Genomic DNA, 27,820 nt, shown 5'->3' on the forward strand with positions numbered 1-27,820 from the left:
TACGCACGCGTTACGGCGTGTCGGTGCATGTGGTCTTTGTGTGTGCCTGCGAATGCTCTCGCGGTGCGGTGCGTCTGCTTGTGTATCGCGATTACCGCTCCAGACTGACGTCGTCCTCTTGCAAGACTTCGTAGATCGACTACGAGCCCTTGTACATCAGTCCGCCGTGGGGCGGTTCCATGGAACCTTCTCGTAATTCGTGAAGCCTACGTTCCCCGCGGAGTCTGCACATCAAGCGCGAATCTCGATACGGTGGCGTAGGAAACCCGTCTGGTCTCGGCAGGAGGTGCGATTTAGTGTGTACCTTCGCATCTCGATAGCTAAACGAGCCTCGCTTCCACACTTGCAGGGTCCGAGCGAGAACCATCGTGAACAGCCCTCTGGATTAGCCTTCGCGTGCGATAACGAGCGGCCCGGAACCTAAACGAGGGAGTCCTTTCTCGTGGGCTGTTGGCCTCCCGTCCCCTCGTGGGTGAGTTTGTACACATTTCGATGGCTTCTTGAGAGCTTTAGACTGACTTTCCTGAGCGATAGTTTGCCGGGCGCGCAGGTACGCACTCTACAAAAGGTTGTTTCCCAGCATGGGCCTCGACAGCGGGCATAGCACAAGTACGAGCCCAACACGGTCCGGGAGGCTGGGCTATCGTCTGCCCGAAGCATCGGAGAGCGCCGCCCACCCGTGAGTTTCAAATATCTTTTCCGGTTTCGTGAATAGGGCCTAATCGCCGTGGTGTATCTGGTCGCAATGACGGCAGAATATTCAAATGTGCGCGGCGGCCTCGGGAAGTCTCGCTTGACGTCTTCTTCGGCGTCTTGGAGACCATGTAGGACGGCCATTTGTGTACGCTGAGAGGCAGCCGGTGTGTAAGGTCATCGTCTATACTCGGCAGCCGCTTACGGCCAAGCTGCTCGAGTTCTGAACTAGTGTTCCTTTCAGTATGTCCTCTGTGGATAGACCAAGCCACTCCATAAATCAGCCAGACTCAAGCCGTGGACTCCCGAGTTCAATACACACCGGCACATAACCTGTACCGTGCGGCGCGGCGAACAGCACCACGGTCTGGACGTCATGATGCGGAATCGCCATTTCGTCTGTGTAACAGGTACGCCATCGCTGCTTACCAGCTCTTCGGAAGCGAACTGAATATGTGTCCAGCAGGTCCGCGGGCGTTCTCCGCGATGACGACAGGCGCAAGCGAGCTCGATAAACGCGCAGGGGCGAGCCTAGGTAATTTCGGAGGTACGTACACGGCCCACTATCCCGTCCGCTAATCGTCCGCATTACCAGATGCTCGCAAATCCCAGAATACGCGAGTCGGGCCGGCGCCGCCATGATACAATCAATATCTGTTCTGTGCACACGGCGCCGCCACCGCGTCGTAAATACTTGTATCGCGAACGGCGCAATTGTGTGTCCGCTTTCAAGCTCGAAACGAGCGGAGACCCTTCTTCCGTTGAGTACGGCCGCCTTCGTGGATCGACATCGCGCACGTCCACACAGGGCCGAAAGCTTCTGTATCTCACGCACGCGAGCGAATACTCTGCGTTGCGCACAGTTCCGCGGTCTGGATGTCATTACGCGAGGCCGGCGCGCTGTATCGGGAGAAGGTACGAGACCATAGCCTGCCACTCTCCGGAAGCGATATTGATGCACATCGTCCAGGGCCACGGTCGTCCCCAACGATGGCGAGCGATGCAAGCGAGCCCAGTCTACGATTTTTGGGGATCCCGGGTGCATTCGGAGAGATGCCCAAACCGTTTCACCGTGCTTCTGCGCCGCCAGAAGCCTGCATCGCCCAGAATGCACAAGATTTCCGGCTACTCGCATTCGTAACGGCCAAGTACGGCCCTATCGGGTGCTCGCGAGGGTCGTTGGACGCACACGACGGCCACACGGCGAGCTCGCGATCTACTCCGCGTCAGGAAGGGCCACATTCGCACGTCTACGATGTGTATTTCGACTCTTCATGTACATTACAAAATTGTCTCCCAAAATACAGTATTTGCCCTCGAACGTCCGTCTAGATACTACTACCCGCCCGAACCTACACACCCAGTGCCCACGCCGTGCGTCGAACCAGGCGGCACACGCCTGCGCAAGGGGGCCGCCCCGCCTTGTACGCGGCGCGCAGCCATCGACGCGCGCCCAGGGACGCAGCGGGTGCATTCCCTCGCAACGCACTACGCTATCCGCGTCCGCCGAAACACTTCCGCGCGCGTCGGTGCCCGCCGTCTCGGTCTCGGTCTCGGTCTCGGTCTCTCGACGCGAGATCTGCGCGTCCCGCACGCATGGGGGAGGGCCTGTCTGTCCTGCGGCCGAAGACGCGCGCTGCGAGGGAAGGGCGGGGGTGTATTGTGTGTAGGAGATGCAGGACGTGCAGAGGGACGTGCACGTACACGTACAGGACGCCCGGGCGAGTGCTCGAGTGCCTCCCGCCGCCTCGGGAGACGGATGCGTGCGCGTCGCGTCCGGGGCCTGGGACTGACTTGGAGACGGCGGTGACGGGGTGTGCGGCGGCCTAACAAGCGAGACATCGACGCGAGACGGCGCAGGCGACATTTGCGCCCCGTTGCTCGACGACATTGCCGGGGCAGAGTCGATGCGACGGCGCCCCGCGAACAGCGTGCTACATCGCGCTTGCCGGTGTACGCGAAGGCCGTGAGCGGCGCATTCCCGCTCCACCCCTGGAAGTAGCTTGCTCTGGCCTTGGCGAGTCTCTGCCTCGAGCGGCAGAGGGGACGCGAGTGTCACTCCCTGCCCGAGCAGCCCGCTATTACGAACCCCATCCCGTCAGTTTACAGCATTGGCCACTCGGGGTTTCGAGCGTCGTTCTCACTCAGTCCTTGGACGTGTTGTCCTCTGCTCTCGAAGTGTTGAAGGAGGCGGGGCCGGAGTATCTCCTACGAGCACGAGCCAGTCAATTATTGACCTCTACCACTCAGGACTCGGGCACTCACCCGCCGCTCGACCGCCCTCCACGCTCGCCCGCGTCTCGACACGCCAACGACGCGCATCGCGCATGCCAGGCCAAGGCGCGCAACCACAGCGCCGCCCCACCCCAACAACTCGGGACCAAAGCCCTGGGCGCGAAGACGGCATCGGCGACGCGGCGCGGGTGTGCTGTGTCCGCCCTCGCGTCGTCACGGTGCGGGGAAGGCTTGGGGGGTGCGAGACTCGGAGGCGAGGGCGCAGGGCCGCGGCGCACACACGGACACACGCCGCAGAGACGGAGATGCGGTGGGTGCCGCTGCCGCTTCCCGAAGGTACACGCGCGAGAGGAGGCCCACAGAGCGAGAACCAATTTGTCCGAAGCATCCCCGCATGCACGCGCCCCGAGCTCGCGAGACGTCGTCCACCGCCATGACTCTGCCCGTGTCCGCTGCACTATCTCCCGCCCAAACCCCCCACAAAATGCGGGCAGGAGACGAGAGAAACCCCGCGTGGGACGGGCTTGGGGAGCAGTGCTGTGTGAGAATGGTGTCAGATCAGAGTCCCGACCGCCAACGCTACGAGGCAAGCCACGTACCTCACACATTCGCAACTCATGCCATGCCGCGTGCGTGACACTTCGGAGATGAGGACACCCCATTCCGGCGCCCCCACGATGCCCCGGAGCTTGCGGCAGACGGCCAATCCGCCCGCATGCCGCCCATATCGCAAGGAATCCTGCCGAAATTTATTCAAACCGTCCAGACGCACACGGATACCCCTCAGGCGTGTCGAGGGTGCTCGCAGGAGCGCGCACGTAGAAGGATGTGGTCGCCCGTCGCGCAGATGGGCCGGAATTCGTGTTTCAAACTAAACACACATGAAATCCCCTGCTGATGCCCAATTTGTCGTGCCCGTATCGCACCGACCCTCCGCATAGCACACCCGTTGTGGTGCATGTGTGTGCGATATCGGTGCTCCGGGCCCCCGGGGTGCGATGTGCACTCGCGAGAGCCGATTCTGTGCACGGGCGGGGGCCCGCAGACGTAGAACTGCTTGGCGATCGCGAACGGATGGGTTCCACGACACCCACCACGGCGAGCGCAGGCGGGAGAGCGGCCTGAAGATGTTGTCGTGGGCTGCAGGGTCGTGTGCGATCTGTGAGCTCCGGCCATCGAGTGCAACGCTGAGCGAGGCGAATGATGTACCTCGCGTATATTCGCAACAAGCATACGCGTCGTTCCGAGGGTGCTGGGGAACCGTGCCGCGGCTGGAGTGTCCGTGGGCAGTCCGCCAGTCGACAGGGAAACGCAGGTAGACAAGGGAGGCGGCGTACGAAGGACGAGAGGCACAGAAACTGAGATTCATTGCAAATGCACATGAAATCAACCGATGGCAGCAAGGACTTGTCTGCTCGTATCACGCCGAAACTGCACGTAGTACATCGCTTTTGGTGCAAAGACATGCGGGATCGTGATTGAGAGCCTCCACGGCGCGATGCGGACGCCTGAAAGTCGATTTTGGGTGTGCATGTGGGCCGCCGGTCAAAGAACGCCTCGACCAAAGGCCCTCTACGCGCCGGGCGCATCTCTACGGCCAGCCGCACACGCAGAACAGTGCGCCGTGCATTTACGCGCCGTCTACGCCGCAAGGAGGGGCGTCCACGCCGTCGTATCTGCGGGTCCCCGTTGTCTGCCGTCCGCCCGGATCTTGCGCACGAGCCGACCTCCGCGTCGTCCCCACGCACTTGGACGCGACGCGCCGATGTCGGGGTGTGTCGCACATTTTCGTATGCCGAAGGACGCGGCGCGGGCGGGGTGGGAGACGAGGCTCGGCGAGGGAAGCACATGATATCGCCGGAGACGATGCGAATGGCGCCGCGGCACACCTTCCGCGCTGCATGCACGCGCCTCAGCTCAATACTGCTCGTTGCGGTGCTCACGAGGGCCGGCGGCGTGATGTGCAAGGGCAGTGGCGAGTCTGGGTGCGGGCGCAGGGCCGCTGGCCTGGGTGAGCTGCCAGGCATGAACGCCGCGCCAAAGTCATACGGCGCACCGTTTGTCTGCGGCGGCGACGCACCGAACTGGTGTCTAGACGTGTGTGAGCACGACGGCGTCCTCGTATACGTGCGAGCGGACTGCTCTGCATTGTGTACGCACGTCGTGGTGCTATCCGCGGCGGGCCTGTCGACGCCGGGGTCGTACCCTGCGATGTTCTGCGTGTTCCACTCGCTCCGTGCACGGCTCTCCCTCCCTCCAGCCGCGCGTGTTGTGTTGCCTCAGGCGTGCATAACAGCCACCGACGTTTTGAAAAGAATTCATTCGAGTAGGGGACGACAGTCCGCGCGGCTGGAGACCGTCCCTCCGCCCGCCGATGCGCTCGTCCCGGCGTAAGGCGGCAAGGCCGCGTGGCCGCGACGAGATTGCACCCGAGCGGGCTGTCCCGTCGATCTGGGACGCATCTCACGCGGCGCAAGGACACATATGTCGCAGGATCGTATCCAGTCGGCGGCCGGCGAGCGCCGTGTCGCCGTCTTTGTGGGGAACGCGCGGTGCGCAGGACGCAAGGGACGGCTGATGGACGGGAGTGAGTAATCACAATATGTTTGCACTGGCGAGACACGGACCGTGGGTCACCCCGGGGATGCGGCATGGACGGAACTTGGCGCGGAGACGCGGAGACGCAGCCGACGCTTGCGACGGGCGAGACGTGGGGTTGTGTACACGGGCGCGGCGCGGCGGTGGCCCGTGCGTGCGCGGTCTGTGTATTAAAGGCAGGCGTCGGCGGGGGTCTGACCGCCGTGCCCCGCTCTCGTCGTCGCCCCTCGCTGTCTGGCCTCCCGTCTGGTCTTGCCGTGGCTCGTCTGTCGCGCTGCTGCTGCTGCTAACTCACAAGGTGAGCAGATCCCCCGTGCGCGCACGCCAGATCCCCGAACTCACCACTCTGCCTCCTCCCCCATAGCTTCGGCCCACAACCTGCGACGACGACGGGGGAGCAAGGGGGAGCACGGCGCAGCAGCAGCCACCGCCCCTCGCGCAACGGCGCGTCTTGCGCGAGTGCGTCGCGTCTGCCCCCCCCCCAAACGGCCGAAATTCCCGCTCGGTCGTCCAGACACAAACTCGGCAGACGCCTCTGCGAACGCAGGTGCCGCCGCAGGACATGCCTACGACCGTGCCGGTAAAACCGCGAGGCGCTGGTGGGCGGGACGCGCGCAGGGCGGGCGTAGCACGACCGGGTCCAGGCGGGCGCTCATGAAATTGGCCGCGGCGACGCGGATTTTTTGTGCGCCGATCGCCGCGCAACTGGGCGTGTACGTACGTCCAGGTGAGTGGAGCTGTCGGTCGCGGTTTGAGCGGCTCACGGGGCGTCGTTGGCGCGCTAGGGCGACGATATGGTGTGGGGCGGGGATGCGTCAGGCTGTCTGGGGCGAACGGGGCGGCGCGCGGGCATTCTGAGCGGTGGCGCGGGTCGTGGGGGTGTATCGTCGTGTGCGTACTGAGTTTCGGGGCTGTAGGAGGCGGGACGGCCGCGGGGCGGTGGCGGGAAGGGAGAGTATGGGCTGGGGCCTGCGAATATGACGAGTTTTTCCATCTCCTCGGATGGCGCGGAAATGGTGCGGGTGTATGCCGTGAGGGTCGTACACGACTTGAGGTTCGATTGCCAGTGGCCCGAGGGCGCTGTCGAAGCGCGGGGGCACGTCGTGTCGGCGGCTCGGCCATGAGGACGGCGCGGTGTGCCCGCGGCTGGCGTCGTCGTACGGCCTTGGAATTGTCGTGGGTGGTCAACATGGGCCATACGAGCCTACTCGTAGCAGTGCATACCGAGGTGATGCATATAGCGTGTGCGAATGGCATTTCTACGCGCGGCAGGGCTGAAAAACCGACACCGTCAGCGCGTTTCGTCAGGGTGCAAGCTCAAAACGCACCAGACGACGGTGCATGCAGCCATGCATCGATTCATCGTTAAATGGCGCGCGCAGGTACTCGGCACATCGCTGGGTCGCTGCTGGAGCTTGGCCGGAGGTCGCCATCCCGTGGGCGGGATTCCAGGCCCGGGACGCGTGCGGCGCTTTCGTCAGTGCGCAGGCGTTGGCATTCGAGCTCGCACAAGGTGCCGATGTCGTTCTTGCAGCGGCCATCGACGTGTGCAGACGGCACGAAGCGTCCGCAGGCCACCCATAGCAGACGCCTGCCCGGGCATTGCGGGCGCAGATCGTGTCGGACCGGCTGATGGGTTTGTCAGATTCGAGATCGAAGCGCTGTGTACGATTCCTGATGAGTCTCGTATGTGCCAGTGACAGCATGAGCACGGTGGGACATTAGTGGGCGTCGTTTGCGACGATGCAGGTCGAATGGCGGGCGCAGAACGAGCGCGGGCGGCATGCTCTTTTGTATGGGGCGTGTAGCATGCCTGTCGAGTGTCTGGTGAGAATCATGAGCCGGGACGAGCGGGTTTGGATCATTACAGCACAATAAATGCCAGCTGTCTGTTCGTGTGACTGAGTTCTGGCGCAGAGGACGGCGGGATAAGATCGGGCAAGTGTGTGTGGATGATGCTGCGAGATGCACAGCGGACAGCACGGGAGCGAACGAGGGAGGGCAGGAAAGAAGCGGGGACGGCGGCAGACGAGCAGACAGCAGCACAGGGCAGGCGGCAAGATCGTTGCTCCGGAGACGCAGCGCGAGACACACCCGGACGTCTTGGACGGTCGCAGCGAGAGGGAAAGACGCGGCGGCAGAGTGAGCGAGCGCAGAAATCCGATTCGCACGGAGTCCAGCGCGCGAGCCCCTAACCCCGCGTCAGATTTGCCCTGATGCTTCGGTATGGCATTGCTGTCGTTTCCAGCAGCTGTCGTTTTATTGCCCGTCCTACGTTTCGAAACGCTCAAGGAGCAGCACTGGGTGAGAGCGAGGGACAAAATTTGCGTTCGAGTGTGTTCAGACAGGTTCAGACTCGGAGATGTCACGGTTGAGCTTGAGTTTGAGCGCCTATTCAATTATGGTCCCGGCACCGCGCACTCACTCCGCTTCTTCCCTCTTCCCAAAATCTTCCTCTCAACCGCGTTCAAACTGTTTCCTGTTCATGTCTGCCTATCGCTCTCGCTATGGTGCGATACGTGAACTGCCTCAGTGCGCTCAGGGACAAGAACTATCGCTATAACAAGTGACCACACGGCCCGGCTTATGCAGCTCGCCGAGGCTCTTGATTTAAACCTCTACGCCCATCCACGTCTGGTGCCCCTGTCTCCTTAGCTCTCCCGCACGGCTACAGAACCGCTATGGAGAACAAGTCGTATGTGCTAGATCCTCGCCCTGCTTTCCCGCTTTTCGTCACCGCTCGCCAGTACTGGTCCTCTGATTGCGCGCGCGACGATCCGGAGGCACTCACGCTCGTCTTCGCGCACGCGACGGGCTACCACAAGGAGCACTTCGAACCCACTCTAGAACACCTCTTCGCTCTCCTGCGTGGCTCTGGGAAGGTAAAGATACGCGACGCGTGGTGCATAGACGCGCCCAACCACGGCGAGGCCGCGAAGCTGAACGAGAAGACGCTGCAGTGGGGATATGTTCCCATTTGTATGTCCTCCCCCATATTCATCCTACTGGCTGCGCTCATACGAAGGGCATCGTCGCAAGTCCCTTGGGAAGAGTACGCCCGTGCCGTGCACGTCCTCCTCGCAGGACTCGGCACGGGCGTCGACGTCGACTTCTCCACACGCAAGCTAGTCGGCGTCGGGCACTCCATGGGCGCGACCGGAATGTGAGTCCTCCATCCAAGGGTTGTGCGCACCTCACCGGAGGTTTGAACACCCCGATGCCCCGAAGAATCCTCTCGCAGACGTACCAGCCCGCACTCCCCTTTGTCGCCACCATCCTCGTCGACCCGATGATCCTGCCGGCAACTATCGACATCGTCGCTGGGAGCCCGCGCAATCCCCTGCTCGAGGGCGCGGAGAAGAGGCGCGACGTGTGGCCGAGCCGCGAGGAGGCGTGGGCGCAGTTCAGCGGCCGGCCGGCGTGGAAGAGGTGGGATCCGCGCGTGCTGAAGCTGTATGTCGAGCATGGGCTGCGCGAATTGCCGACGGCGGAGCATCCGGACAAGACGGAGGGCGTGACGCTGACGTGCTCGAAAGCGCAGGAAGCGGTATGTCCCTTACGACTCAGAGTTAGTAGGGCAATACTAACGTCGGACGCGTACAGGCTAGTTTCCGCGATCGACTCGGGCGCACGAAGGCGTACCGCTACCTCCCGCACATATGCGCGACCATGCCTGTGCATTTCATCTGGGGCGAGATAGTGGACTCCGTGTTGTAAGTCCTGCCCTCGCCTGCCGCATGACGGGGGTGCTTACCCAGCTGTTGCGCAGGTCGGAGGAGCTGAAGCAGACGGTCATGTCTCAGGGGGCGCAGGGCAAATACGCGTCCGACCAGCGTGTTCGGGGGGCGGGGCATCTGGTAAGCGCATACGTGCGACGTTGTGTCTGTTTCGGTCTGCTGATGACGGGCCGTTATCACAGATACCGCAGATGCAGCCGGAGGGGCTCGCTAATGCGCTCTGGAACGCGCTGAACGCTGAGGGTGGCAAAGTGCGCAGTCGATTGTGAGTGCTGGTGGCGCGCGACGTTTGCTTGTTAGCCCAGTACGTTGCTTCGCTTCGTAACTATCCAGTATTGAGGGCAACCCGCCTGCGACTCTGACGACGTCCAGCACCCCTTTATGTATATATCAGTTTTCATCCCCACGCAGGATGTTCATGTGGGCGTCCGCGCTTCGACTGAAGCTGTGAAGAAGCCCAGATGCTTCTCTGTTCTTGCGGTCGAACAGAACTGCAGGAATTTGTCTGATAATTTGATTGCGCGCTCAGAAATACCGGTCCTAGTAGACCATGGCGCCGTTCAGACAACAGCCGATGTCATGAGAGGCCCCCTTCTCGAGACTTGATCTATCATGACGCTGTTCCATCCCCATTGTGAGTTCAATTTTGATACCATGATGCAGTTTCATCCTCATTGCGAGTTCGTCAACAGTGTTGCCCCTGCCGGTTCAAGCTTTGAATCCCGACTACAGACCTTGCGCTAATTCTGAGAATACCGTCGAATGGTGTCAAGTGCAACAGAATCTCAAAGCGTCTTTTCGTTTCTTAACGAATCCTGCTGACGAGCTTCTGTCGCTGCACAAATACAAAGTTGACTTCGAGCTAACCAGGTATCATCCATCCAGTCTGCAATCGGCGTGCTCTTCCTACTGAGCCTCCTCATCTTCCGACCGCCAACTCCTCTTCACCCAAACAACCTCATAACCTCGCCCCCGTATCGCGTCTTTCGTCATGTCCGCTCCGGTAGGCGGAGATGCACTTGCTCAAATTTTTGTGTCAGCGTACGCTCGATTTACCGCACCTCGTCTCACTAGCACCCTCTCATCTGGCTACCGCCTCGCCCTCACGTAGCTTCCCACAGACCTGCCTTGTGATGGTCGGGACAAGTGCGTGCCCATTCAAACGACAGTGACTTACAGCGACCTGAGACTTCGTATCTGCTAGCGATGATTGCGTACGAATACTTGATCACATTCGATCGCGAAGTCACGTTGTTTTGGAGACGCAAGCCGACGGGCGCAACGGTGTTGTTTCTGATGGTGCGCTACCTAGCATTGCTGAGCTACGCCCTCAGCGCAGCGACGTACGCGCCTATGTCAGACAAGGTACGCAACACATACGATATCTTAAACTTGTGGTGTTCATACTAACTTCCGCTATGCCCTAAAGACGTACGATGGGGTCATCTACTAGCAAAACTTGGGCTAACATCAAGTTCAAACTACCTAGCTGTACAAAAGCCATCACTGCCCAGGCGATAATAAATATCTCCCAGTATGTTATATGGGCTGGTAAGCCTACAGTTTGTCAAAGATGAACGTGAATGCTCATGCGAAGCCTTCTAACATTCATTCCTCTCCGGGTCAACAACACGATCAACATTCAGCGGTATCCGGTCTACGCGTTCTCGTGTTGAGCAAGATGAGTTGGCTATTGGCAGCTATTGTCTTTGTCCTAGCGCTCGGTCCCTTTGTTGTAAACGCGGTATGCTTAGAACCCGACTCTTTACCATGGCAGAGGTCTGACCAGTATAAACAGTGGATACTTGCGCAAGGCATAACGGGGGTCATTCTTCCCGTGTTTGGGTGCGCCACAGGTTCCAACCTGACGCCTCAAATGTCTGTGTTGTGAGTCCGAACGTCACCATCATGCATTCAGACTCCAGCCACTATTGACATTGCACACAGTAGTAAGTCCGCTCAGACTACTTTACGGTCTAGTACACGACTCTATTGATCGCTGTGGGCCTATCGGTAGCCACTATTGCGTCCCGCGCGTCTGTTATCATTGCAGATAGCCTTGTGGTCATGGTGACTTTTCGCTCCGGGATCATGGGCCTAGCAATCGCTACTAGATGGTCTCTATCCTCACTAGGGAGCATTCTAATAATAAATGGTCAGTAGACAGGTCCATCATTCCTCCCATTGAATTTGACATACTTACGCCAGTCCCGATAATCAGGCACAATCTACTTCTTGTAATGTTGACATCAACTCCCGAGGGACAATTCGTACTAAGGGAGAATCATTTAGGGTATTCGCCACTTTAAACACAATTCACCTCGCCCTCACGCTCCTTTCGGTGGGTTCTAATCAGTATTATGCTGTCTTACGCCGCCCACTAAGAGTATGTGCACAACAGATTAACGACGTTCTTCAGCCAGTCAGCCCATTGATACTGCTTGTAGACCCGTACGTACAAAGTGTGGACCCCACCTTCCAGTCGCTCATATGTGAGCACCCGCAGCCTGGTAGCCATCCTCACCTGCCGCTTCCTCCTCGCACTCCAATCCGCGAACCAGAAGGCCCTCGGCCAGCATCCCAGCGGCACACAGTCGACGGGTGACGGTGACGCCAATGGTAGTACGCTGCAATTCGCATCGAGGGTCCTGGGATCTATTGGCGCATCGCTTCCAGGAGAATCAGTGGCCAGTGTGCTCGACGGTGGGCAAGAAGCCGACTTGGAGGGCGAACCAGCGGTGGAGGAAAAGGGTCTCGAAACCGACCAAGGGCAAACCGGACAAGCGCCTCCGGATGTGCATGGCGAGATCCAAACCGTCTCCTACTAGGTCGGAATATGCTTCACGTTATGTGAGTGCATTCAATATGATCATGCCGAGCGCCGGACTTCGAAGGCTCACCAACCTGATTACAGCATTGGGGAATTTGGCGTCTGAGCGTAGGCTAACTATATGTCCGTGTGTAACCGTACATACTCGCCACTTTTCCACATAGCGGCGGACCCATCCTTCCTTAGCGGAAGACTGCCCCCTACTCGCACTAAGGGGTTTGACAGTTGCAGACGCCTTTGCTTGAGCCTGAGGGTTCGGCGCCGTGTGGAGATTTTTGCGTTGTCGCTCCGATCAGCGCCCTTCCTCGACTCTGTGCGGAGGGACACGGAGCCCCCTCGCCCGATATCTCTTTGGGTTGAGTATCGATGAACGCATAGTGTTCATCCGCGGCGCTGACATCTCGTCTTTTCAGGCGCATATCATTTGACAACGTGTTTCAAGTGCCGGGGCCCGAGAATATGGTGTCCACTTCCAGTCTGACGCAGCTAGTCAAATTGATTTGTGTTATGACCGGTACGTAGTGAGTATGCAAGTTGCTGGATAGTATCTTTTTACACAAACGTCGTCCATCTGGAGGATTGCAGGCTTGGAGGACGCTTCAAATGTGTGCTTTTTGTATACATATATGTATTACAACCGAATGTCACGGGTATACGACGTTCTCGGAAAATGTCAGCGGTACGAACTCTGACTCGGAGCACTCATTGATCTCGTCCACAACACCCAAATCTCCTCGGGCCTAGTATGAACGCGTCGATGTTTCTAGAGGGGGTGCGAGTCTCTTGCATACCTGCCAGCGGGGATGCCGGAGAGGTCTAAACTTTGTTCGGAACACTGCCACAGCATACCGCGGGGCCGAGTGAGCTCGAGTGACTCGTGCATACCTACTTCAATTCCGCGTCTCTCGCTCCCCCATCTGCACCTTGCTCTCTGTCCCATCGATGTCCACTGCCATTTGTGTTGAACGGCAGACGATCGGGTAAGCTCACAGAGCTTCGTTTGTGCAGATGTTCTCAGAAAACACACCTAAAGCTTCCCTTCGTTGGACGACGACGTGTGGGCGATAATACTGGCGGAGCTCTCTCAACAGACTCTGCTACCTCTCTCCAGAACTACCAAGCATCTGAGAGAGCTTTGTCTTCCAATACTCTTTCGACATTGCCATGTTTCGTCTGAACGGATGCTCGAATACGCATTCCTACCGAAAACAGTGTGGCATCATGTCAGGTATCATTTCGACGGTTCACTTACCAGTCCCCTTCGATACATGAGCTCTGACGCACTTACGCAGGACCTTGCACCTCAATGACAAGTGCCCCGACATGCCTTGGGAAGGGATTTTCTATGCGCGATACCCCTCGCACCCGAATCGCAAAGCCCTTAGATTCACGACACATCCACTGGTGTGCGGCATCTACGACGGGCCTACCCTACGCAACGCGTTGTCTCATATGCCCAAGTTACATTCGATCACCCTTGGCCTAGAATACAGGACTGTTCACGGTATCCCGTGGCCGGTTCTCCAGTTCATTCTTTCTCTTCCACAGCTCCGAGAGTTCTCAGTCCGCTTCCACCACTTCGCTCCCAAAACGCCGCAGGAGGATGTTCATCTCGCTTGCCCCGCCCCATTGACGTCCTTCGAACACATACTGAATGACCGCCGCCCACATAACACGTTATATGACCCGGGGGATGGGGAGGAGCACGCTATCTCGGTCGTCCTGAGTGGTGTCCACAAGACGATGGAGCGACTGGTCCTCACGACCGAGATCGCCCCGCTTCGCGCCATCTGCACCACCCTCGACTGGCCCAACCTCCGCGAACTGCGGCTCCGCGGTGAACCCCGTACCGTCGGAGACCCCCCTCTACCCATCATCGCGTTGTTCGCCCACATGTCTCGCCTGCGTATCCTCGACTTGAAGCTGAGTGAACCTGCGGAGTCTCCCCCTACGCCTCTCTGGCCCCTCCGCTACAAATCAACGTTTCCGTGGCCGGAACTGCAGGAGCTCACCGTGTCCTTCCCGGTCAACAAAGACCGGATATATGCGAACCTGCCTGCCACGCTGCGCACACTGACCCTACAATGTTTCCCCCACGTCACCTCAAAATACCGCCAGTACGGGGCCGAGGGTGTGTCGGGGCCTATCCAGTCCTCTAGCCTGCTGCAGATCTTACGCCGCTGCAAACTGCCGCTTCTCAGCAGCCTCGAGTTGGAGTACCGCGAAGACGATGAAGACGACGAGTTGTTGTACCACCTGGGCGCCGCCTTCCCCGCGCTCCGGAAGCTGAAAGTGCGGAGGTATCGCCGGCCAGATATGCACATGGCCGACGTGCAAGTGGTAGGTATTCCCTCGCGCTTCTGGACAATAGAGACCGCTCATATTCATGTTTCCCGACTACATGATATAGGAGCATATTGCGCACGTGCTTGGGAGTCTTCCGCAGCACCTGCACCTCTCTCTATACCTGGACAACATCGAGGCCCCGGATACCAGGGTGGTGCGGGGTCTCCATCACGGCCACGAGGAGGACCTGGTCCACAAGTTCCAGGAGACGCTCGATAGGGCGGCGGACGCCGTCGCGCGGGGGCTCGCGGGCACCCCAGCTGTGATGGAGACGTTTGCGCTGCTGATTCCAGAGAACTTTGACATTGCATCCGTTTGGAGGGAATACCATGTCATTCCGGGCGAGGAGCCCGCGCGCGCGATGCGGTGTCTTCCTGGGGTGTGCATCGCGGGGGCGCACAGTGGTGTTCGTTCGCCGAGATGACTCTTCGCGGGATGACTGTTCGTCTTTGTAGGCTTACAGCGAGCCCGCACTTACATCCCATAGACGTTGCGCCCCGATGTCTGGTATATATGCTTCTCACAACGCAAACGCATGATGTCCACTCCTGCTTACCGTATGTTGATCGCTCCCCAAATCGGGCTTTTCGAGGAAAGTGTTACATCCTCTATCAAGACATCAGCGAGAAGAACAAACAACGGCGGCTCAGCGATGCGCACCGAAAGACACACCGCATGAGGCGGCCCCTCCCCGCGCTCGATGCGATACGGCATCCACAATGAGGGGAGCCAGTAGTTCGGCGGCCGCAGGAGCTTGAACGTCTCCAGCGACGTCGCGGCGCCGAGCCCGCGCACGACCGCGTTTGCGATGTCGTCGAGCGCGTTTTGATAGTACGCCATTTCGAGGGCGCTGTGGCCGAATCCGCCGTTCCACGGGGACGTGCTGCTCTCCTGGACATTGACGTTGTCGAGGTGCAGGGAGAGATCCGAGAGGTGTGGGAGAGCCCCAACGGCGCACGCAAGATGCTCCTGTGTCCCTTGGGTGAGAGGCAAGATCGAGTGGAGTAAGAGAGAGCACGCACTACCCGCACGTCGGCACCGTAGGCGCCCTCGCGACGATACCTCCGCAGCTTCAGCTGCGTGAGAGCTGGAAAGGCAAAGCGAAGATAGCGTAGCAGCTCGTCCTCCGCGTGGTCCTCGCGGTACTCCAGCTCGAGGCAGCGCAAGTGGGGGAGATCACACTGGCGCAAGATTCCGAGTAATGCGGAGGCCGATTGGAGAGGCCACTGCAGTTCCGGGGCCCGTAAGTTGGACGAAAGCATAGATACATGAGGAAAGTACTGTAGACCCAACGTGTGGAGCGTGGAGGGCAGGTGGGCGTAGATCTTGTCATTTTCCACTGGGCACGATATCGAGAAGTGCTGCAGCTCTGGCCAGGGGAATGTCGTCTGGTAGTTTGCAGGCCAGACGGCCTGCGCCGGAGTGCCCGCGGGCTGAGCCAACTTGAGATCGAGCACGCGTAGCCGGGTCATATGCTCGAACATGGCGATGATGGGCAGTGGAGGGTTCCCGACGGCCCTGCGTAAACCGCGCAGCCGGAGCTCACGGAGATTAGGCCAATCCAGGGTCGTGCAGATGGCGTGAATGGGGGCGGACTCCGTCTCGAGCTCCAGTTGTTCCATCGTCTTGTGTACGCCGCCCAGGATAATGTTTACGGCGCGCTCTTCATTCTCCTTAAGCTGAAAGCGGGTGTTGCGTGGGCGACGGTCGTGTAGCGTGAACCGGAAAGACGTCAACTGAGCGGGAAAGTCGAGGTGTATCTCCTCCGGAGGTGTCTTCGGAGCTAGGCGGTGGTATTTGAGTGTAAATTCTCGGAGTGAAGGGAGAGAGAGGATGTGTTGCAGCACCGGCCATGGTATACCGTGGATGGTCCGGTAGTTCAGCTCGAGAGAGATGGAATGCAAGCGTGACATATGGGACAAGGCGTTTGGCAAAACAGGGCCGTCGTAGAGACAACAGACAAGGGGATCGGTGGCGAACGTAAGTATTGGGTCTTCAAAAGGCACCCTGTACAGGTCTTCGTGCTCTGGCATGTCTGGGCACTTATCCGCCAGGCGCAAATGTCTATATGACCATGTCAGAGTTTTCCGGAGAGAGTGTGTGTCCTATGTACCTGACGTGGGGCCACAATGCTTTCGGCAGGAAGCTATAGCCTTGAAGTGGACACTCCGAGGCAACAAGGCACCGTTTGAAAAGGACCGGAAGACAGAGCCGTCTAACGTGCCAAGAGGTGCTGGAGAGCGATCGCAAACTTCGTATAGGGAGCCCTTCCAAAAGTGTGGTAAGAACATCATGGTCCAACACAGAGAGCCGGAGGTCGCGAGGAAGCGTGTTGTATTCGGAAATCTGTGCGTCCCCTGGGGTGCCAGTGGAGCCTCTATATTCAATGAGAGTCGTTGACATTGCCAGACAGATAGGAATATGGGGATTTAGAGAGTGTAGGAGAGAAGAGACGAGAGTGAGGAAGAGGCAGGGAGCCGGACGACTCAGCGACATTGAGAGGCACAGCTGGCTGCTTATGTCATCAATGGCCTCTATATAACATATCGGCGTCTCACTCCCGGGCAGTCCGACTCGGGCCACCTGGGACAAGGTGTAACCAAGGTGCAACGTCGGAGTACAGGCCCCAGGACGTCAAATTTCGTACGAACAGTAGGGTACCGTACTACGATGGTTGCAGTGCGGGTAGAATTGTAACTCCACTGGCTGGAGCATGTACGCAATCCCGACGAACCAACAAGTACTGACTCGAGACTCCTCGCCCCTTTGCCTCAGGTTCCCGTGTTCACTCATCTGCTCTTATTCTTGATACTAGTATACATCACAGGTATTAACTGCTCTTGCAACGCCTACTGCGTCCTCCAAGCTTCATGTGCACCCTTTTCCCTGCGACGATTGTATTCGTTCCGATTCTCAAACGGGGCTAAGTCTTCGTCTTGATGAGTCCCGCCATAAGATCAAAGCTGTTCCCATCCGGCTGTAGGTCGATGTACTCCACACCCTGCCCCCCACCGCCGCCCCACCCATCGCGCTCCGGGAGCGTGCGGAGCAGACCATGCTCGGGCGTGATGCCCACGATGCGCACCTTCCGCGGGGGCGTCACTGTCGTCAGCGTCACCAGCTGGTCCCTGCACACGTATACTCGGGTTAGCAAATTGAAGGCAGTAAGGACGGAAGACGCACGAGTGCAGCCAGCGGTCGAGGTAGAGGTCCATGAAGGGCGCGAACGAGCCGCGCGCGGCGACGAACGCGGTCCACATGTGCTCGAAGCGCGCCATGATCGCGGCAAGTGTGCGTTCCATTGAGGGGTGTCGCTCTGACCCCGGAGGCAGGAGTTGGGCGAGTGACGAGATCGGCGGCGGGTTCAGCACGTTTAGCCCACACCCTGCGCGTATGCCATCCAACGGTAAGCAATGCGCCAAGACGGTAGCAGTACGGGCAGAGACGCACCGACGACTAGCTCAACCTTGCCCCCACCGAAGCTCGTGTTCACCAGGATGCCGCCGATCTTGCGCTGCTCGCCCGAGCCTGGCAGCTCCGCGTAGATGTCATTTGGCCACTTGATGCGGACGCGCGCGCCCTCCGCGCCGAGGACGGCCGGGTCGCGGCACGCCTCCGCGACGGCGAGCGCGAAGAGGTACTGCACGAACACGATCTTCTGTGCGGGTAACGCAGAGAACGGGGCGCGCAGGAGGAGCGAGAATTGCAGGCAGCCCGGAGGAGATAGCCATACGTTCCCGCCGCGGCCGCGGCCGGTGAGCTGGGAGGAGGCGAGAGATAGGATGGGGACTGGGAGCATGGAGAGAAGGCGCAAGTTTCTGTAAGGTATCATAAGTATTGTCGAATTACGTGCAGAGAATGAGTTGAACGCACTTATCGAGCATCGTCTGTGTGCTTGTCACCACCTCGCCATAGAGGAGGGCCTCGCCCATCCCCCAACCCTCGTCGGTATAGCTCGAAGGGCATTCCTGCTTCTTCCGCGCGTCCTCCAATGCCGCGTAGTACGCCTCCAGATCGAAGCGCGGAACGAGCTCGCGTGCAGGAAGATCGCGACCCTCGAAAACTACGATGTGCTTCGGGTTCCACGTTGTCGAATCCTCGCTCGGATAGCGCTTGGCTTGATCGACACCGAACACATTCGCGGCAGCTGAGGCGGGATGTATGATAAATGTGTCGTTGCTGTCTTTGAACTCGTATCCCTTCTCGCTGATCGTCAGCAGATCTGGGACCTCGAGTTCTTTCAAGACGCTCAATACGATCGCAGGACGCCACGGTGCGCCGGTGAGGACCTGCGCAGTTGGCCGTGCGACACCGCTTCCCTGGGCAGGAAGCGTGAGCCCGAGCCCAGCGAGTGTGTCGCGCAAGACGCGGATCCGTCCGTCCTCGGCCTTCGCGAGTTCGTCCGGAGTTAGCGCAGAGGATTTGGTGAGGATAGAAGACGCAATCTCTTCGCGCGTGGAGTACTCCAGATGCGTGCTCCAGAAGGCCACTGCCCCGTCCCCGATACATGTCTTGATACCTGCCGCTGTGCGCGCGTCGTCCAAAGAGCCGTAGCGCGCAAGCACCGAGAGGCCATCTGTCCCCGTCACATCCGTGAAGTTTACTTTCCCGCCTGGAACGCGAAGCAATGGGCCAACAGTTGTTCCGTCGGGCAAGGTGAGCGCAGCAGGCTCGCCGGCCGCGTCCAGCGTGTTCCCCTTCGCCGCGCCGACCGAGAAATTCAACCTGGACTCCCCGTCGGTGAGGGTAAGTAGGCCAGTATCAGCGAGGGTCACACTCTCGATGCCCGCCGCGAGCGATACGCGCGCCCTGCTCTCGTGCACACGCACGTCGGACCCAAGGATGAGCACCTTCCCGCCGCGTTCGGCATATTTCTGCACGGCCGTGGCTGCAGGGGGTGGCACAGCACCGGGAGACGTGGCCGTGGGGAGGAACGCGGGGAAGACGAGCAGGGCGCAGGTCGCGGCCCAGGGGTGTGCGGCGAGTGTCTGCGGTGCCACGGGTTGTACAGCGTAGTGCGGGAGGAGGATGGCGCGAAGCGTGGAGAGGGTGTGGGAAAGTGAGGGCGGAGAGGTGGCCGGTCCGGAGTAGACGAGGACGTTCATCGTGTGGAATGCTTGACAGAACGAGCTCGAAAAGCGGGATCTGGTATATATTTTGTGCAAATGGAAGCCGGAGGGTCGAGTGATCCAGCTTATGTTGATCAATCTGGGAATTGTGTCGAGTTTTCAATATCGCCGTTTTCCCAATAATCTATGTCGCAGAGATCAGTAGCCTGGATGCTGATGAGAAACCGAGGACATAATGACCTACAAGCGGACAAGACGTTGTAGGACCTTGTGGTCGCAGTCCAAGGGGTCCAGAATTAGAGTTCCGACTGCTTAACCCACCTTTGGTGATCGCCACAGATCGATGCCCGATATACTCTTACCCGTGAACCGGTGCGCGCGCATGTATCCACGGACGTGAACCTACGTGAACGTGAACATGAAGAAAGGGCGGGAATGATAGAATACAACGATAGCGGGAGCCCTAGCGATTAGAGGGAGCCTTGGGTGACTTGGGGCGACCCCTCTACCTTCACAGCCTCTTCCGCCAAAAAGCCGTCCGACTGCACAAAATCCGCCTTCTTATCTTCCCTCGTCGGCGTTGAACCGTCCAATACGATGGACCCAACGACCAGCGTAACCGGCTCCGGCGCACTCTCCGCTCCGGGCTGAGCAACGTTGTCCTCCCCGAGAGGCCTCCTGATGAACTGACCCTTCGTCTCCTGGGCCCATTGCGACAGCGCGGTACGTGGGGAGCCTTCTTGTCGAACGATGAAGGCGAAGCGGAGGAAAAGATACGTCAGGAGCGTACCCGCGGTGAGTGGGATGGCGAGGAGGCCGAGGAAGGCGAGTGTGCATCCGAGCCAAAGTCCTGGGGTTATGGGGCCGTGTTGGATGGGGTTTATAGAGTAGCGAGGAAGTAAGGACGTACCACAGAAGATAACAACGGCGGATCCTGCGAGGAGAGCAGCGCACAGCGCGAGAAACACCAAAGTAGAGCACACGAATATCGAGATTGCTCTGGGGACACCTAGGTCATTCAAAACGCATCCATACGCGTAGAAAGTGCTCACATGAAGGAGAGTAAGGGCAAGGCACTCAGCGCCGCGTATGTGGTGAGGTATGTCTGAGGACGCGCGAAACGCGGTTAGCGTAAGCCGGACAACTTTCAAATATACTCGTCCGCCAGACTTACCGAACGTATTGGATGTTGCTGAAACGAGGTGAGCACATAGCGCACTGTTGGCCTCGCTAGGTCCTTCTCAAAACTATGCCCTCCAAGAATGAGTACCTTGTATGCGCATGCGAGCCCCAGATAGCGTATGCTCACCGACCGAAGGAATGGCGCACGGCCGTTGCGCTCTTCTCGAAGTAAACGGAGAGGAGATCCTCTTGAGCGTCCTCGCGCTCGTTGTCGTACATCGTGATGGTGGTGGAGGTGGTGGTGTGGGATCAAGAGCCTGGATGTGCTGTGGGGCCCGCGCGGCTGCGCGACGCGTCAAACGCGATCACGAGAAGGCAATCTTAAGCGCCCATTCCAGGCGCGCTTGGGGCGTCTCCTAAACTCGTTCCTTCATGACAAACCGCGATATCTGAACGAACAATATCCGCGAATGCCTTCTGAAACGTAGCACCACGCTAAACATCTCACTCCCAAGAAATAATCGCTGAATGTCGGAAATTTTCAAGGTGAATCGCGAGGGCAAGGCGCTCTGGGACGCTCCACCCCCTCCCCCCTCCCCAGCGCTCAACCCTCGCATTCCCCGCAAGAGGTACCGCGCAGAAAAGTCTGCTGGGATGGCCTGACATGTTTAAGAGCGCTTCCAGATCATGAACGCATCCTCACAGCCCCATCGGCTCGGTTGCCACCTTCACCGGGGCGACTACCAGCGAAAGAGGGACTCAACGGTCTGGGATGGTGTGCTATCCAAGCCGTACGTCCAATGCTCTCCAAAATTACGTCAACACCGTGCTCACAGTGCGACAGCTCGCATGGTGACGTACGAACATCCATGTGTTCGTCGCCACAACGCAGGGTTTGCCAACAGGTACAGCGTCCAAAATACCAAACCCATGGGCACTTCGGACGGAGCAACACAGTTCTATACCCATTGTGCCGAGATGAATGGACCAGGTCTCCCAAAAAAATACAGAATATCTCTTCCTCAAGCAATGGGGCGCACATCCGCGGCTCGCCCGTTCATCACATGCCCTGGTGAGCCACGAAGATGGACTTGAGCATGCAGCGCCCCGAACACATGGTGGAGTCGTCCAGCACGGTGCACGACGCACCGGATTGCCAGAACTGCTTATAAGCACCGTCTTCAAGTAGCATGCCATCCAACACCTCCCCACAATACTGCGCCTCCTCTCGCATTCTCTCGTGCTCATTCACGACTTCACACATATCCCAAACCCTTTCTGCCACACAAGCCCACTATGTCTAACGCAGAAGTACCCCCCGAGTTCTCGCAGTACATTGAAGACCACCAGCAACAGTTCATCGACCGGCTCGCGGAGGCTGTCGCCATACGCAGGTCCGTCAAGTATGCGTGTGTGTTCGATACAACGCTGACTATCTGTAATGCCCAGCGTAAGCGGGGACCCCGCCCTCCGCCCCAGTGTCACCAACATGGGCTGTTGGCTGAAAAAACAGCTCGAGGACCTTGGGGTCTCTACCCAGTGCGTGGACCTAGGACCCCAGGACGGGCAGGGGGATGGCGAAGAGTCGCTCCACCTCCCGCCCCTCATTTTAGGCAGAGTCGGTGAAGATCCCGCAAAGAAGACCGTTCTGGTGTACGGACATTACGATGTGCAGCCTGTGCGTCCATCCGTGTCCTACACTCATCTCGTGTGTGTTGGCGCTGACACTTGTGGTCACAGGCGGAGCAGAGCGACGGGTGGAACACTGACCCTTGGAAACTCGACCAGAACGACGACACCGGACGCCTGACGGGCCGCGGCGCGACGGACGACAAGGGCCCCGTCCTCGGGTGGCTCAACGTGCTCGAAGCGCACCATGCGCTCGGGCTTGAGCTTCCCGTGAACCTCCGCTTCTGCTTCGAGGGTATGGAGGAGAGCGGTAGCGATGGCCTCGATGAGTTTATAGCCGCGGAGGCGGCCAAGGGCAAAGATGGATACTTCGACGGCGTGTCTGGTGTGTGCATCGTGAGTGCCTTTTCTCCCTATTAGTCAGAACGGGCTAGCTCACCGAGGGCTGCACAGTCGGACAACTACTGGCTGAACGCGCGCACGCCGTGCGTCACCTACGGGCTGCGCGGTGTCGTCACGTTCCAGATGACCGTCTGCGGGCCCAAGGAAGACCTGCACTCGGGCATGTTCGGGCGGATGGTGCACGAGCCAATGACGGACCTCGCGATCCTCATGAGCAAGCTCGTCGCGCCCTGCGGCAAGATCCTGATCGACGAGGTCGAGAACATGGTCCCAGCGCCCACCGACGAGGAAAGGTATATTCACCTCTTTCCTTTGAACAAGACAACGGCTGATAGATTATGTTGTGCAGGAAGGAGTACGAGAATTTGGACTATACCAAGCAGGACCTGGTCGACGCCGTCGGTGCGGACATCGGGCTCTCGGACGACCCGGCGGAGCTGCTCATGGGCCGCATGCGCTACCCCTCGCTCTCGCTCCACGGCATCGAGGGCGCGTACTCGGGGCCAGGCGTCAAGACCGTGATCCCCGCGAAGGTCACTGCCAAGTTCTCGATCAGGTGCGCAATGCGCCCCTTTCTCGCTCGGGTCGTCGGTTGACACCACACGCCTGTCTGCAGGATCGTGAGCCCGTATCAGCCCTCGGAAGAGGTCGCTAAGGCAGTGCAGGAGTTTGTTGAGGGCGAGTTCGCGAAGATCGACACGAAGAACAAACTCAAGTTCGAGACACTCGACGCGGCGGAAGGGTGGGTCACCGAGCACCCCAAGGATGACTGGAACTACCAGGCCGCTATCCGCGCGACTGAGGTGGGCCGTCTGTTGCTGTACCCGTGTTCAGTGAGCAGCAGCTGAGACGACGTGGCACACTGGCAGGCGGTATACAAACGCACCCCGGACCTGACGCGAGAGGGCGGGTCGATCCCAGTGACGCTTACTTTCGCGAACAACCTGCCGGGTTCCGTCAGCGTGGTGCTGCTGCCCATGGGCCGTGGCGACGATGGCGCGCAGTGAGTGCCGTGCTCCTGGTCCCCTTTGGGCGTGATAGCGTGAGGCTGACATTTGCGCGTGCAGCTCTACCAACGAGAAGATCGACCGCTCGAACTTCATCGAAGGGGTGCGTCTCCTCCCGAGGTGTATTGCGAGGCTCGGCACTGACACATTCCCTGTTTCTTACAGAGCAAGATGTTGGGAGTGTACTTGTACGAGGTTGCCGCGAGTGCCAAGAACTAGTGATGTGCGTGTGCAGGTCGGATACGATAGTGACGACTGTACACGCGCGCGTTGTTGGTGATGATGTGATGTGCTTAATCATGGATGTTTTGAGATGTCGCAGTCAGTGCGTGCAGTCATTGTTGCGTGAAAGGAGCAAGCATCATTGAAGATCACAGAGATTATGCAGAGCGAGAAATCGTCGAGAGCGCGAGATATGTAGTGACTGGGGGTATTGATTGAGTGAGTATTGGATGAGTGGGGTATTGGTTGAGGAGGGGTGTTATCAAATGGAGAGAGGAGGCTTGGCTATGTATGTGGATATGTATGCTACATGTGCGTAGGAGAGCGGGGAGCGCGCGACTAGTAGGTGACGAAGGAGCCGAACAGCACGGAAAGCAATGATCAGGAGACGGGCTCAGGGACGATCTAAACAGGTAGGGAAGATGCAAGATGGTGCAATGGGTGGAGAGCTAGAAAGCTAGAGGTACAGCAAGCAATAGAGTTACAACTCTGATACGCCATCAACGTTGTAGACAAAGCAAGTATCGCTGTGCTCTGTATCTGCAAAGCGGTCAGCAGCATGTTCCGCGAGTCTCCGGCGCGTCCTAGCTTACAACAGCGACTGCAATACTCACTGAACCTAGGGTGTTCCGGAGTGGGAAGCCTTAACAGCCAGGCATCGGCTGTGTTTGCTTGAGGCGCACAAGCGCAGCTTTGACCGCGGCCGCCATAGCATGCTTCTCTTTCAGGGCGGTCAGCTGCCCAGCGTGCTGGTGCCGCTGCATCGTTCCACAGTATAACGTAGCTCCGAAGAGAAGCCGCTGTAAGGCGTTGATGGGCAGGTAGAGCAAGAGCCGCCCGGTACGGCGGGCGAATATGGCAAGCGGCGCGGAGGCAGCCAGGGCTAGAAGAGGAATGTGCACGTATTGCTGCACGGCGGTTTACACCGTACACAATCAGTGTGGGCACCATGGATATGGCGAGGAAGAGACTCACTCGGAAGCCTAATAAGCTCGCCATGCTCACCGGGCTCAAGGTTCGCGAGAGATGGGCCCCGCGCACGTTTGCGAGATGGGTGATATATATGTTGTGGTCGTTTCGGATTTCGGGGTTCTCTTCGTCGTAAAAGTATGTGAACCACAGAGCGGCTGCCCAAACCCAGGTCGTCTCGTCGGACCATATGTGATTGTGCCACCACGCGAGCTTCCCTAAGAGGTCGCGGTTGTCGTAATTGCCTGGCACATATAGATATGAGTGTTCGATCACTTTGCAGGCCCACAGCCTGCAGGATGTTGGCCGATAGCACACATACCCAAGCGCCATGCCCTCAGCCATGAGATGTTGTCGTCAGAGATTCCCCCTACGGCCATATTCACTTTCCGGCTGGTCCAAGCATACGCAGCTACATCACAAGCTGAAAGGTCGTCGTCCGATGCAACCTGTGACATGTAGTCCGTTGCGGCCGCCTCGGCTATTGATGCCAGACCAAGACCGGTGTAGATTTCCCGTAGTTTCATAGAGGTGAACGCGGGCAGGCGTCGTGGGCGAACCCCTCGCACCCCGACGTGCAACGCGTACGCGAGTGCGACCTCAGGGACGTGTCTGAAGATTGTTCTCCACTGTGGGCGTGAACGCAGTGTGATGATGATGAGGTCAGCACGAGAGTCTCGAGGAACGGAAGAGGCGGATTGACTGACCGACGGCCCACTTCGACTGACCCTGATAGCATCATCGTCCAACATTTGTATAACATCTGTACAGTTCAACGCCAATGTGCTACCGTCGCTTTCATCTATATTGTCAGGCACATCGCGTTGAGACGGCCATGGGTTATACAAGTCAAGCCTGTTCGGTGGTGAACTTTGAAGCATGATGGTCGCACCCGATACTGCCACAAGCTTGCGCAACAGCTGGGACGATGGCAGCGGGTCGAGAAGTATTGTGGGCGTATCTCTTCGACATTTTTTCTGCTCGTGGAGGAGATAAAAGCGAAGCCGAGGGTATACGCACACATCGGCCGTCGCTCGTGGCAGCACTGGCAGGAAGGAAGCGAAGGCATACACTAGCGCCCATAACTATGCAAGCGCTTACCACTATCCGCGGTTAACCAGCACCTCCATACACATTTCCGCTTCTCTCGCCATACTCCGCATATAACCAACTTATACAACACCATACTGAGGAGAAATCACCAAAAAAAACTTGCGACGTGCAGGACGAAATGTCGGTTGTTAGCACGGGTACCCCGACATCCGGTTCGGACTCCTGGGGCGGCCCCGCAGTACGTCTCCGTGCCCACTTCCTCCTTGGGCACGCTGTATGAACGCGCCCCAGACGACCACGTCGCGCTCAAGTTTCCCGAATGCATCCGTAACGAACGTACGAGACGATTGGGACGACGATGAGGATGATGAAGCGCAGGCGGACGTCGAAGACCCGCAGAGGCTTTGGGAAGAAGCGTGAGTGGTGTTCTATCCCTCCTACCAATGTTACCGCGCTTCGAAACTAAGACTTGAACAGGAACAAGCGGGCACCAATGCCCCAAGTAGTGATCGCAAGTTCGAGCACGAGCACGGCAGCTACGCTCTCCCCGCCTCCCGCTGCGATACAGCCCGTACTCCGCATCCTGAAGCGTCCATCCGCTACCTCCCATATCACGCCCTCCTCCAGCGGCACATCTTCCCCTGGGTCCTCGATCACCGGTACCCAGACAGGTGCATCCCATTCGTATGCGGCCCGTGAGGCGGCTTACCATGCCGCCCGTGAGCGCATATTCGGGGAGGGCGGCGTGGACGAGAGCTCAGAATCTGTGCCGGGCATCCGTGCTCAGACCTCTCCCAAAGCGAAGGGCGATCGAGCGGCGACCCCAGCTGCAGTACCGATTGCGCGGGAGCCAAAGGGTCCCCCAAGCGCTGAAACAACGGGACAGAAGTCGCCCAGGGGGCGGGATCAGAGTGGGGAGTCGAAGGGATTTGCAAATCGTAGGGGGAAGAGGAGGGGTGGTGGGAAGCCATAAGCAGAAACGATACGTGAGTGCTTGTATATGCTGCTGTATTGATGGTGTATGATACCCGTAGATGTGATCTGTTTTCCGTGCTTTCCATGACACCTCCGTCTTCTTTGTCTCCCCGCAGTGGACGATCACACCAACCCATCTTCCCTCCTGTCGAGGTACACGAGCTGGATATCACTTACTAGGCCGAGCGACTCGGATCTAGCAGACTTTGAAACTGGTAAGCATCCAGATTATTGACAGTTCGAATTGTACGGACGCGTCGCATGTAGGCAGGTGAGTGTGAAGGAAAATCATACGCATACAAGGATCTCCGAGTCACGTACTCACCATGCATGGGACTCACCAGGCATAGGCAGGTTTGATCGCACATTCGGCAGGGCAATTCGGCGATGGAACGGCGACAGCGTCCGTGTCGTTAGCCAAGCTGCGCGGAAGATAGAAGTCCTGTTTGCTCGCCGGGACCAGGGCCGATCGCCTTACTGTGCTCAGTAGATGTGTAGGTCTTGGAACGGTCATGCATAGCTGCATACACAGCATCAGCTCATTTTTCAAGTAGCAAGTTATAGGTCGTGCAACTCCAGGCGGCTAGCAGCGCACCACTGGCGCCGCCTCGAATCAGCCAGATCCAGTGTGACCTACAGGCGGCGTGCGGGGCGCTCGGGCATGAGGGCTTCTTCGCCGTCCAATTGGCACACAAGCAGCCCAGGTCGACATCAGGCTCGGGAACCCGAGACGCCTTTGTGAGCTCGGCCGAGTATCCGGTGTACTCGGCACGAGCACGGGGGCTCGGCGTGCGAAGACTCTTCTCAAGCCGCGATGCATCGCTAATATGCTGCAGACGTTGGGGATTGGGGCGTGGCCGCACAAAAGACCTTACGATAAGACGGTACGTAAGAACGCTCGTTGCACTACAGCGAATGTGTAGCTGACAACGC

The 27,820-nt window shown here is 58.7% G+C and overlaps 10 protein-coding genes across 10 annotated transcripts; 3 read left to right on the forward strand and 7 right to left on the reverse strand.

The window, feature by feature from the left end:
• Positions 1–1,960: 1,960 nt before the first annotated feature.
• On the reverse strand, positions 1,961–3,435 carry TRAVEDRAFT_31655 (uncharacterized protein). The gene is made up of 3 exons (XM_008045204.1): positions 3,211–3,435; positions 2,959–3,158; positions 1,961–2,901 (listed from the first exon to the last, which is right to left on the reverse strand). Exons 1-3 carry the CDS (start codon positions 3,361–3,363, stop codon positions 2,838–2,840), a joined length of 417 nt encoding a protein of 138 aa, XP_008043395.1. The 5' UTR covers positions 3,364–3,435; the 3' UTR covers positions 1,961–2,837.
• A 2,872-nt stretch (positions 3,436–6,307) lies between these two features.
• Positions 6,308–7,320, reverse strand: TRAVEDRAFT_74833 (uncharacterized protein; the record flags this gene model as incomplete). Its single annotated transcript, XM_008045667.1, has 3 exons — positions 6,855–7,320; positions 6,751–6,800; positions 6,308–6,690 (listed from the first exon to the last, which is right to left on the reverse strand). The coding sequence occupies exons 1-3, from the start codon at positions 6,887–6,889 to the stop codon at positions 6,308–6,310; spliced, it is 468 nt and encodes a 155-aa protein (XP_008043858.1). The 5' UTR covers positions 6,890–7,320.
• An 887-nt stretch (positions 7,321–8,207) lies between these two features.
• Positions 8,208–9,532, forward strand: TRAVEDRAFT_133959 (uncharacterized protein; the record flags this gene model as incomplete). Its single annotated transcript, XM_008045668.1, has 6 exons — positions 8,208–8,505; positions 8,566–8,689; positions 8,755–9,073; positions 9,130–9,236; positions 9,296–9,383; positions 9,446–9,532. 6 exons carry the CDS (start codon positions 8,208–8,210, stop codon positions 9,530–9,532), a joined length of 1,023 nt encoding a protein of 340 aa, XP_008043859.1.
• Positions 9,533–13,479: 3,947 nt separating this feature from the next.
• TRAVEDRAFT_99591 (uncharacterized protein) lies at positions 13,480–14,403 on the forward strand (the record flags this gene model as incomplete). Its single annotated transcript, XM_008045669.1, has 1 exon — positions 13,480–14,403. A coding segment is annotated over one exon (924 nt), but the record flags the coding sequence as incomplete, so codon positions are not given.
• Positions 14,404–16,157: 1,754 nt separating this feature from the next.
• Positions 16,158–16,842, reverse strand: TRAVEDRAFT_134182 (uncharacterized protein; the record flags this gene model as incomplete). The annotated part of the gene is made up of 2 exons (XM_008045670.1): positions 16,158–16,503; positions 16,553–16,842. Coding segments are annotated over 2 exons (636 nt in total), but the record flags the coding sequence as incomplete, so codon positions are not given.
• Positions 16,843–17,218: 376 nt separating this feature from the next.
• On the reverse strand, positions 17,219–19,544 carry TRAVEDRAFT_74836 (class II aaRS and biotin synthetase; the record flags this gene model as incomplete). The annotated part of the gene is made up of 4 exons (XM_008045671.1): positions 17,219–17,567; positions 17,623–17,824; positions 17,890–18,257; positions 18,313–19,544. The coding sequence occupies 4 exons, from the start codon at positions 19,542–19,544 to the stop codon at positions 17,363–17,365; spliced, it is 2,007 nt and encodes a 668-aa protein (XP_008043862.1). The 3' UTR covers positions 17,219–17,362.
• Positions 19,545–19,920: 376 nt separating this feature from the next.
• On the reverse strand, positions 19,921–20,921 carry TRAVEDRAFT_31658 (uncharacterized protein). The gene is made up of 5 exons (XM_008045205.1): positions 20,818–20,921; positions 20,683–20,755; positions 20,561–20,613; positions 20,419–20,507; positions 19,921–20,358 (listed from the first exon to the last, which is right to left on the reverse strand). The coding sequence occupies exons 1-5, from the start codon at positions 20,907–20,909 to the stop codon at positions 19,979–19,981; spliced, it is 687 nt and encodes a 228-aa protein (XP_008043396.1). The 5' UTR covers positions 20,910–20,921; the 3' UTR covers positions 19,921–19,978.
• Positions 20,922–21,926: 1,005 nt separating this feature from the next.
• On the forward strand, positions 21,927–23,887 carry TRAVEDRAFT_133872 (Zn-dependent exopeptidase; the record flags this gene model as incomplete). Its single annotated transcript, XM_008045672.1, has 9 exons — positions 21,927–22,024; positions 22,080–22,308; positions 22,371–22,655; positions 22,713–22,954; positions 23,011–23,217; positions 23,278–23,464; positions 23,531–23,664; positions 23,729–23,771; positions 23,834–23,887. 9 exons carry the CDS (start codon positions 21,927–21,929, stop codon positions 23,885–23,887), a joined length of 1,479 nt encoding a protein of 492 aa, XP_008043863.1.
• Positions 23,888–24,534: 647 nt separating this feature from the next.
• Positions 24,535–25,611, reverse strand: TRAVEDRAFT_52696 (uncharacterized protein; the record flags this gene model as incomplete). The annotated part of the gene is made up of 4 exons (XM_008045326.1): positions 24,535–24,798; positions 24,866–25,104; positions 25,182–25,488; positions 25,567–25,611. 4 exons carry the CDS (start codon positions 25,609–25,611, stop codon positions 24,535–24,537), a joined length of 855 nt encoding a protein of 284 aa, XP_008043517.1.
• A 514-nt stretch (positions 25,612–26,125) lies between these two features.
• TRAVEDRAFT_31659 (uncharacterized protein) lies at positions 26,126–26,938 on the reverse strand. The gene is made up of 2 exons (XM_008045206.1): positions 26,390–26,938; positions 26,126–26,328 (listed from the first exon to the last, which is right to left on the reverse strand). Exon 1 carries the CDS (start codon positions 26,881–26,883, stop codon positions 26,566–26,568), a length of 318 nt encoding a protein of 105 aa, XP_008043397.1. The 5' UTR covers positions 26,884–26,938; the 3' UTR covers positions 26,126–26,328; positions 26,390–26,565.
• Positions 26,939–27,820: the final 882 nt, after the last annotated feature.

The sequence above is a fragment of the Trametes versicolor genome, assembly GCF_000271585.1.
Source record: "Trametes versicolor FP-101664 SS1 unplaced genomic scaffold TRAVEscaffold_12, whole genome shotgun sequence".
Classification (NCBI taxonomy): domain Eukaryota; kingdom Fungi; phylum Basidiomycota; class Agaricomycetes; order Polyporales; family Polyporaceae; genus Trametes; species Trametes versicolor.

Bases quoted from the DNA above. Each gene is read 5' to 3' on its own strand.
- TRAVEDRAFT_31659 (XM_008045206.1), bottom strand. From the start codon at position 26,883: ATGGCTTCCCACCACCCCTCCTCTTCCCCCTACGATTTGCAAATCCCT.
- TRAVEDRAFT_31655 (XM_008045204.1), bottom strand. From the start codon at position 3,363: ATGGCGGTGGACGACGTCTCGCGAGCTCGGGGCGCGTGCATGCGGGGA. The intron at 3,159-3,210 runs GTGTGTGCGCCG...GCACCCCCCAAG, and splicing joins CGTCTCTGCGGCGTGTGTCC to CCTTCCCCGCACCGTGACGA. The intron at 2,902-2,958 runs GTGAGTGCCCGA...TCGTGCTCGTAG, and splicing joins GGAGGGCGGTCGAGCGGCGG to GAGATACTCCGGCCCCGCCT.
- TRAVEDRAFT_31658 (XM_008045205.1), bottom strand. From the start codon at position 20,909: ATGTACGACAACGAGCGCGAGGACGCTCAAGAGGATCTCCTCTCCGTT. The intron at 20,756-20,817 runs GTGAGCATACGC...TGGAGGGCATAG, and splicing joins GTGCGCCATTCCTTCGGTCG to TTTTGAGAAGGACCTAGCGA. The intron at 20,359-20,418 runs GTACGTCCTTAC...CCATAACCCCAG, and splicing joins CGCCGTTGTTATCTTCTGTG to GACTTTGGCTCGGATGCACA.